At 44.6% G+C, this 10,198-nt stretch overlaps 1 protein-coding gene across 9 annotated transcripts in view; it reads left to right on the forward strand.

The window, feature by feature from the left end:
• The window catches only part of mark2b (MAP/microtubule affinity-regulating kinase 2b), a 51,859-nt gene extending 41,759 nt beyond the window's left edge, over positions 1–10,100 (forward strand). For 6 of the 9 annotated variants that reach the window (XM_085140166.1, XM_085140223.1, XM_085140232.1 and 3 more), the window contains 5 exons: positions 1,359–1,625; positions 3,890–3,916; positions 7,509–7,547; positions 8,263–8,369; positions 9,019–10,100. In XM_085140166.1, the coding sequence (XP_084996292.1) occupies positions 1,359–1,625; positions 3,890–3,916; positions 7,509–7,547; positions 8,263–8,369; positions 9,019–9,368 (790 nt within the window). In that variant the 3' untranslated portion in view covers positions 9,369–10,100. The remainder of the gene's footprint in view (positions 1–1,358; positions 1,626–3,889; positions 3,917–7,508; positions 7,548–8,262; positions 8,370–9,018) is intronic. The other 3 variants (XM_085140203.1, XM_085140183.1, XM_085140213.1) reach the window with 3 other exon arrangements.
• Positions 10,101–10,198: the final 98 nt, after the last annotated feature.

Here is a 10,198-nt window from a genome sequence, read left to right on the forward strand (position 1 = left end):
ATACATCTAGTCTGAAATCTTTCTGAGTGACGTGTTCATAACAGTACTGCCATAAAGCAGGTTGGTGCTGAAACGTATATAGGGTAGGTGCAGACTACAATATGACCCTGAACCACCTTAGAATAAGCCTTTTCTCCACTACTTCACTTAATGTGCAATGAGAAGGAAATTAGGTTGAAACCAATTAGAAATATTAACCAGTCTGATTAAGTTTATCATCTTCAACTAAAACACTGGATACTGGTCCCTACTAATCTGCCTCGTTCAGCTTTTCTCTCCTTGAGTGTGTGTGTGTGTTGGATACCTTTGATCTACTGGACAGCATGATCACATCGACATCAAATTAAAGGACACCCTCGAGCTGTTTTTCGCTCCGTCTCACTGGTGCTTTGAGCGGAGCCCCTTCTTTCGTCTTTTTTCTTGATTTTGAAGCTGTCAGTGGGATTGTGCAGGACCGTTTGGTTTCCGTTGCACTTGAGAAACTGCATTTTTAATCAGCACCACCTGCTCTCATAAGAGCTCAGCAATCATTCGAGCTAGACTGTGATCATACCAGTTACTGGCGACAACTTTCAGCTGGTAGGCAACTGTTAAGATGGGCACCTGAAGCGTCCGAGCGGACTTGCTACATTGCCAATGAGTGTTCATTTTTATATTCCTGCTCTTCTGTGTTGGTGTTTATCTGTGTGTGTGTGTGTGTGTGCATGCATTTGTGCTTGTTTGTTGACATCTGCTGCAGACGTGCCGCAGCCACACGCTGTCATGGAAGATGCACATCCCTACAAAGCAAATCCAGCCTTTTAGCTCAGTGACTGCAACCAGTCACTGAGCTAAAAGCGTTCTCGTGTGTGTCTGTGTGCGTGCATGTGCACGGGCCACTGACCTCATGTGGCTCTAAATACTGACTTGAGGTATTAGATGAAACACGACCTTGCGCTGAAGTTAACAGCACATCAGAAGGTGATTTTTAATCTTTAACTGTTGGACTAATTGTATGTTCCTGTCCCACACTCTTCGCCACTGCAATCCTCTCTCTTCATCCCTTTTCTCTCCTCCTGCATCACCTCCCACACTTCACTTTCGTCTACTTCATCCTTCTCTTTCCGCGTTTCCTTTGTCTCCTCTCTTCTGTTGTCTCCTGTCCCATATCCATCACCATTCTTTTTCATTTTCACCTCCTCGTTCCCACCTCTTTACTTATCGCACCTTCAAACCTTTTTTTGCTCACAAAAAACGTTTCGCACTTTTTTCCTCCTCCTCATGACCACTTCTCCGCTGTCCTTCCTCTGTGTCGCCTTTTCTTTACCATCCTTCCTTCTCTTTGTCTCCTTCTTGTCTTTCCACCCTCTCTCCTGTAGTGCCCCGGCGCAGCGGGCACCCGGCGCCTCGCCTTCTGCCCACAACATCAGCAGCGCCGCCGTGTCAGACCGTACCAATTTCTCCAGAGGGGTGGGCATCCGCAGCACGTTCCACGCAGGTCAGCAGCGTAGTGCCCGGGACCAGCATGGCTCCGCCTACCCCGGCGGGCCTGCTTCTCCATCACTGTCGCATGGCAACAGCCAGGCCCGAAGAACACATGGCGCCACGGGGATTTTCAGCAAGTTCACATCCAAGTTTGTACGCAAGTGAGTAACGGGCGTAAGCCGCACACAAAAAGTAAACACTGGTTAGTTGATGTTTGATTCTGTAGCTTTAGAGAGCAACGGAAGGAAGTCGAAAAACCTGAAGTACAGGAGAGGACGTGTGGTAGAAGGAGGAAGCGTGGAGTTTGGTAAATGCAAAGCAGTTGTGATAACAGCCAGTCTATTTATTATCCAGTTACCAGTGCAGTTTAAAGTCTATTGAGCTTTCAGCTTGAACCAGAAAATGACTAAGTTTCCATTACAAGTCATTTTGATGTTCTCCGAGGAACATTGTACTCTGTGGCCGTATCATCACTGAGTACTTTTTTAAAGGGGCTGGTCTCGTCTGTCACTAACCACGCGCTGATCTGTAACTGTGCTCAGAGCAGAAAGGGAGAGGAAGGGAACAGCTGTGCGTCCTCTATAATTTTGCTTGGAGCAGTGGTGACGGAGGAGTAATTTTGGTTGTGGTTCCAGTCTGGCCTAGTTTTCATCTCAGTCTTGTAGTGCAGGTTGCAGCAGTGAAGCCGCTGATCAGGGTACCTGATTGTAATAAAAGCCCATGTTTATTTTGATATTTATAACTTTCTCTGGAAGTAAAGTGAACTTTTCCTGTTTTGATCTGGCTGTGTAACTCTGCTGGGTAAATACAGGATACTGATTTTTACATTTGTCAAATAAATAAGTTTCAGTTTCAGGAGAATTTGATGTTGCTGATGTTAAAAAATGTTTAAGTAATCAAACAATGAGGCTAATGTGATCTAAAGTGTTGTTTTGATGGGTATTAAGGCATGTTTCCTACTTTAGCATTTCCAGCAGCAGGTCTGCGTATGTGGACTTTGGACCTGACTCCAAATGACCTGCACTGTCAGTGTTTGTCATATAGGAAGAAGAATAGCATTCTGAGTAAATAATGCAGATTTTAGTGGATTTATTATTGGTTTTATTGGTTTTAGAAGATTTGTTGACTGACTCATTCCAGTGAACTACCATAAACCACATGAACACAGTTGATTTCAGATGCATGGCCCGCAGGTTGTTTTACACTCGGCAAAGTTGATCAAGTAACAGATGTTACATTTAAGATATCATATACTTAATAAGAGGAGTTTTTAATGTAGCTACCTCACAGTGAGAACAAATGTTAGAATGAGAGATGCTCAGGACAGGAAGTGAAAAGTTCCAAGTGAGTGTCACAGCCACCATATAAGTTTTTTTTGTTCTTTTATCCTGTGTGTGTGTGTGCGTGTGTGTGTGTGTGTGTGTGCGTGAGGAGAGAATATGTTTGCTTGTATTTTTAGTTGTTTTTGTCTGCTTAAAAAATGATCATATGTGTAGCCTACGTGCATGGTGTAGAGTCTGTCTGCGTGTAGGGTACAGGCACAGCCACTCTCCAGGCCTCCCACTCAGAGATACTGTAGCTCCGTGGCGACAGTATCCATGGTTACACCGGAGATATCACTTTTCCCTCAACTATAAATACCGCTACTGGGGACACCTTGATACACATGCTCTCACACACAGACAGTTATGTGCCTGTAGCACAGCAGGCAGACAGATTGTGTTGCATTTGTACATTTTGACCAGTCTCTCTGTCTCTCTCTCGCACACACACACACACACACACACACACACACACACACACACACACACACACACGGTAAATCTGTGTGTTTTGTTACCGTATCACATAAGCGCCCTGGTCTGGAGAGCGATGGTTTGTCTGTGTTAAAGGAGATAAAAGTTGTTGCTTAACGTCTGCTTTTCTTTTTTCTTTGTGTCATTTGTACATGTGTGATTTGTGTTTTTTATTATAGCAGCTGTTCTCTCGCCTTCTCTCTTTCTTTTGAAAGTTTTATCACATTTGAACTTTTCACCTCACAAACGCTTCTTTTCAGGATCATCCCGGACATCTTTGTATAAGGGAGGGGAGTGTGTTCAGAGAGAGCCCGTTAAATCCCTCTGAGGTGTTTTTGTTCACACATTCACACCAATAAAGGGTACATCTAAACACGTTCAGATTGCACGTCGACAGCAGTGCAGTAACTTCTTCTTTTTGTTGTTGTTGTTGTTGTCCTTCTTCTCTTTGTGTTAACTGTGGTGTTGTTTGCCGTTTCAATCCCAAGTGAGTCTGGACTGATTTTTCTTTTTTCTGTTGAAGTTGTCTCCTCAGAGGGCAGCTTTGTCTTTTACAAGAACGTCATTGATATATGCGTTTTACACATACGTTTTTTTTCTCTTTCTTTATCCCTCTTTTGTTTTTGTAGAAATCTCTCGTTCAGGTTTCCGAGAAGGTAGGCAACATCCCCAACGTTAAATATAACCCCTTGATTTATATAAACACACGTCTCTTCTTTATATATATTTTACATATATATATGCATATATATATAAATACTTCCTCCCCTTTTGGTGTTTCGTGCAGCTTTTTGTTGAGATCTTCCTTTTGTGCCTTGAGCCTTTATCTTTTCACCTTTTTGTTGTTTTTTTTGTTTCTCTGTGGTTTGGCCCCTTTGTTTTTTGAGCCTTCTGATTTTGATTGCTGTGTTTTGGTCCATTTTCTTTCTCTTTTTAAAAAATGTATTTCATTTTACTAACTCCCCTCCCTCACCCAGCCATCCACTCACTTAACTCACTCACTCCATCATCACGTGGCACATTAACACCTCACTCATCTTCCTCTTCGTCCCTCCATCGTCCCTACCGCCCACCTCTACTTCATCCTCACCCCACATTTGTTTTCCAGCCAGATTGTGTGTGAGCTTGCATCTCCCTGTAGAGTCCCAGATTTAGGTCAAAGCTTAATGACGAATCCATCATCAAACTCATCCATTCCCTCATTTAACCCGTTCATAGCTTGAGGTGCCAGTCATGTTGTTACTCTGGATCATAGTAAAATGTAAAACTAGGGAGGCAATACTAAAACGTGTCATGTTGCTGACCACGATTTACAATAAATAACTCAGTGTAGAAATAACAGAACCAGTAGTCTCTTTAAAGTGTGGCTAACGATTACCCCAGCTAACCAAACCATCACCCATTTCACCTTCCTGCTTTCATTAGTTTGGTCTCCGTAATCTGAATTGCCTTAGCCGCGCAGGCTAAAGGTGTCCTGTTGTTAGATCCCAGTGGGGAGGTAGCTTGTAATAAGTCCCCGTCAGCATACGGTTGTAGTTGTGGACGAAGTCAGAGAGGAGGAGAGGGCCCAGGAGGGACGGGGCTGCACTATTTCCTGGAGGCTGCACTCTTTCCACTCATTCATTGCTCTGTTCTCACTGTAGCACTGGCTCTCTAACAGCAGCAGAAACACAAGTGGATGGCTTTGACCTACAGTGGCTGGAAAAGAAGCTGTTTTTTTAATGCTGTGAATATATAAACACAATTACATTTGTTTCACATTTACGCACTGAGCACACTGAGCTCAGTGCGTCTGTGTGCGTACATTAAGATAAAAACACACCTTATTTCCATGTCCATCTACATATTTAGTCTAAATGAAAGACATGTGTTGACACATTTTACATTTCTGTATGTACACAACCAGACTGGACATGTCTCCTGATTAGTGTATTAGATGATTTTAACCAGCAGGTCTTCGAGTGGACCATTGCTCCACCTGCTGGCTTAAAGCTGTTACTTTATTATCACGGTGATATTATTATAGCTGTGTTTTCTCTAAGCTGTTTAGTGACTGTAAAAATATTTCAAATTGAAAATGTAATAGTAAAAAATGTCTAACTATAGGGTGAAGTCTAAAGCTACTGCTAAACACATGACTAAATAGTCATATTTCCAGTGATTTTCATACCTGTATGTTGGGACTGAGTAAGCTGTATTTAAAATCAATGAATCATCAGATCAGTCTTTTGTTTTCTCTTTCACGGGAAAACAAAAGACTGATCACGGTCACGGTGTTCCTACTCGAGCTATTTTGCATCCCTTCATATTAAGTTAAATGGCAATGGGATGCAAAATGGCACAATGACTTTACATTGTTACAGAATTCCTCATCTACAGTTTGTTTTGGGGTCTCCCCACACTCCTCCTCGTCATTTCCACTGTGCTATATTTTTAACCATGGCTTCTTTTGCAGAAAGTATTTGACATGGTGTTTCTGGTCATTCTTTTTCCCCCCCATTTTCTTTCGAATAATGTAAAACAAGAATTTTGTCTTTGTCCGAAACAAACTGAATTGCAAATCATGCGTTGAATTTTTCCATGTTCGTGTCACTTTCCTGGCATCGTCTGCACGTGTTTGGCTGTTGTCTGTGTTTTTCTGTTTGTCGTCTGCTTTTCTTGCTTTAGTCTCGTTTGTGTGCGCTCGTTGTTGTTTGCAGGTGTGAGAGAGGATGCGTGTGCATATGTCGAATGTTAGATGGGCTGCAAGTTCATGTGTTGTTTACAGGGAGTGTGTGTTCGTGTGTGTGTGTGTATGTGAGAGGTAAACAGCTTTCGTGTAGGTCAAGTGTTACTAATACAGGTTTTAACGCAGTGCTGGGATTATTAATGCTCCTAACCTCCTCCTAGCAACAGGACTCGCCCTCACCATGCCGACCATTCTCTTCCAAACCATTCCGTTTTGTATCTAAACAGTTCCACTTCATGATGTGTTCCATGTTTGTTGGATTCCATTCCATTCCAAAGTGTTACACCATTTACCCCACCGTTCCATTTTGTGTAAGTCCATGCTGTTCCATACTCTTCAAATTACCCCCTTTCTGGTCCACAGTGAGCCGTTCCATTTGTGGCTAGCTATTTCATTCGGACTCGCTTCATTCTTAATTTATTTCGACTCATAAACATTTTCTCATCCATCCCAGAGCGAGTTGAACCAGTTCCTTAAATTACACCTTATAACTTGGGTGTTTTCTAGGTGGAGTTTTCTAACATTAAAACAGGTTGAACAAGTCCATAGTCACGCATTGAATCTTTTGTTGTTGTTGGGTTGTTGTTTTTTTTAGTGTTAGTAAATACATGTTAATGTTGGCAGCAGCAGATGGCTTCCCCTACATGAGCGGGGTTCTTCCACATGTTTCTTCCTGTTAAAAGGGAGTTTTTCCTTCCCACTGTCTGACTGTTGGGGATTTCTGTCTTATTGTAAGGTCTGTACCTTACATTATACAACTATTTATATTGGCAGCTGCTGTTTTGATTTGGCGTTGTTTAGATAAGCTGAATTGAACTTGTTAAATTCCACTGTGGTGGTGGTACTATGATAGTGTTTGCTCGCACGATCTGATATCCTCGTGTTGGTGTTGTTCCCAGATCATCATACTAAAGGTTGTTCCAGGATCAACGTTGCAAGTGACCAATCAGAATGTTGTGATGTCATACTTTTGCGACTTCGGGAAAAACCGGCGTAAAACAAAAAACTGTACTTAAGCTGCGAGAAACCGCCTTTGTCCACCGATCAACGGACCCTAACCCTGACCCTGACCCTTTGATAAACGCTAAGCAGAATTGATATTGTCCTTGCAACATTGGAATTTCATAAATGCACGAATGGGTTGGTGCGCAAAAGAATAATGTGATTGGTCACTTGCAATGTTGAACCTGGAACAACATTTTCATGATGATCTGGGAACAACACCAACACGACGATATCAGATCACCCGTGTTTGCTCACAGTGGACTGGTATTACCTGGAACACCTGCCACAGCAGTGCATTGTGGGCTGTGGAGTCCTCAGACTTTTAGGCAGTTGGAGTGGAATTCAATATTTGGCACATACACTTGAAGTGGTTGGCTTGGAAGGTTGAGGCGGGCATGGTGAGCGGCGTGACTGTGTTCAGCCAGCTGGTTTCCTGTCTGTGTAAGAGCGACTTGTTGCCATAAGCCCTTAAAAAAATATAAAGACTAAACTTGTGTTGATTTTTTTTTTTCGAGGGGTCCATATGAGGGAGAGGGTGATGATGAGGGGAGCAGGTGAGATACAGAACAAACAAAAAAACTCCCACAAACCTCCCAGACTCTACCGAATCGCCTGCCAATCAGTAGAGTGGAAGAAATGAGTAGATGATCTGAGCTTGTTGTGAATGGTGGGGGCCGGGGTAAGAGGCGAGCTGTGGATGTGTAATTAGTTGGTGATGGTGGTAATGGTTTAACCAATCAGGGGATGGGAGATGAGAGGTGAATGGTAGCATCTTAGAGACTGAGAGTGATGGTGCGGAGGTTGATGCTGCATGGTGGTGCCTGTGTGTGAAGGGAAAATCAGAATCCAAGCGCCCCCGATGTGCGTTTGTGTGCTCGCACACCCGAAACGCAAACGCGCACTCCGGCCTGATCGACCCGCGTGCTGCCCGGCAAGTCGTGTGCACAAACGCACACAGGGGTGCTCAAATTTTTCTTTTCGTCTTCATTCATTTCCACAATCCTCATTATTTCCCTCCTCTGCATTCCTCCTCCTTCCACCTTTTTGTCTCTGCTCTTTAAATAATTCTGATTTCTCACACTTTTATCCTCATTTTCTCTCTTTGCTTATGCCCATCCTCCCTCCTTCTCCTGCCTTCTCCCCTTCCTTCCTTTTCTCCACCCCTCTTGCCCCTCCCCCATCTGTCCCTCTGGCCTCTCTTTTCCCTTTTATCTTTCCCCCTCTCTCGCACTATCTCCTCCTCCTCCACCCTCCCATCGCTCCACACAGGCCTGTGCTGACCAGTACTGTAGACAAGTCCGAGAAGACGTCCGGTGGTTTGTCCTCCTCTTCTAACAACGATGAGAACAACTCGTCTCCAGGGTCTGGAAACACTGGTGGGTTCATGACAATTTGACTCTTCTCAACTCAGTTTTGGTCATTTTATATGTGACAGATAAACAACACAGCAATGGAGGACATCTAGGCGATAGTATACCAGAGTGGTGTTTTTTCTGCTGCCGCTTCCCTTTTTGCGAAGGTTCAAAAATGGCAGGTTTGATATTTCTGAAGGAGACAAGCTCATGACTCAGAGTGATGCCATTGAGTGGCCAATCGGCGGCATGCTCTCTGTTTACATCACATTTTCAGATCAACTCGGCTCGCTTGGAACCCTGATCGAGCAGGAAGTAAAGTACCTGGTACCAGGTGCTACCACTTAATGGAAAACCCTAAAAACAGAGTCCAGACAAGCTGAGTAGGTACTCGTGGAAAAGGGCTATAAGAGAAACTCTACTTTTGGTTTGGTGAACGAGGTCTACTGAACCACTAGAGAGCGCTGTTGAGATCAGATATGGCAGATTCGATAAGTAGATTTCCTGAAAATTAATCATCTCCGGGATTTTAAAGTTCCCTCATTCAGGCACACTAAATCCACCTCTGGTGCTGTTGAGGTCAGCATTTCTTTTTAGACAATCGTCTTAATGAGGTTTTAAATGAGACATTATTGCTTTCTCCTCTCACTGTTCTTCTTCTCCACTCCTCCAGGGGGCACTGGCACCCCTCCCGCCATCTCCAGCCAGAAGGACCCTGTCAAGCCGCGCTCGCTGCGCTTCACCTGGTCCATGAAGACCACGTCGTCCATGGAGCCCACGGAGATGATGCGCGAGATCCGCAAGGTGCTCGACTCCAACAGCTGCGAGTATGAGCTGCGCGAGCGCTACATGCTGCTGTGCATGTCCGGGAAACCGGCGCACGACGACTTCGTCCAGTGGGAAATGGAGGTGTGCAAGCTGCCGCGACTCTCCCTCAACGGCGTGCGCTTCAAGCGGATCTCGGGCACGTCCATCGCCTTCAAGAACATTGCCTCAAAGATCGCCAACGAGCTCAAACTGTGAGCGCAGAGGAGCAGCGAAGAAGAGATGCAAGGGTGAAGGATGAGGGCGAGAGGAGTGATGATGCTGTAGGTTGGGTTAGGACGTAAGCTAAGGGGTGGGATCACTTTAAAAACGACACGATTGTTACGTCAGGTCTGACGTCGGGCTGCCAGTTCTGAGACTAGAAAACTTTTTTTCCCCTAGAAGTTTTGTTCCATAAGTTCCCCGAGGCGCTCGGATTAGAGAACCGGAGCCGAATTCCTCTGAGTTGTGAAGAACTTACAGGCCGGTCTTCTTCTTCTCCACCCCCTGTAGGGTGAGGGGTTTCTGTCACGTTCTACTTAGACGTTCCACTCTTCTGCATGTCCGATCTTCTTCTTCTCTGTTTTTTAGGAGGCACACTTTGACCACTCCTATCATTTCTTCCTGCTATTTATTCCGTTTTCTCTGCACGGTTCTGATGCCAGAACGGGACAGGGTGGGGTGGGGTGGGGTCAGGCGGGTGGATGGGAGATCAAAGCAAACAGAGGGATGCTGTGGGGGGGGAATCTTTGCTCTGAATGATTGACAGAAAGTTCAGAATGGAACGTGGAGCCTTATTTTGCTGGAAAACTCAAAAGAAGTTTTGCTCTGATTCTCCTCCAAACCTGAGTGGACTAGAGCCTGAGCCAGAACACACACACAAACACACACACACGGATTTTGGATGGACAAACTCTGCTGTTAAAGATTAAAGGACACCCCCCCCACACACACACACACAAAAAATCTAATCCATCCACCTCCCTCCTGCCCTCACACACTCTTCGCTGTCTCTTCCTCCGCCTTCAGACTGAAGTCAGCACAAGCAC

Source organism: Neolamprologus multifasciatus, chromosome 3 (genome assembly GCF_963576455.1).
Source record: "Neolamprologus multifasciatus chromosome 3, fNeoMul1.2, whole genome shotgun sequence".
Taxonomy (NCBI): domain Eukaryota; kingdom Metazoa; phylum Chordata; class Actinopteri; order Cichliformes; family Cichlidae; genus Neolamprologus; species Neolamprologus multifasciatus.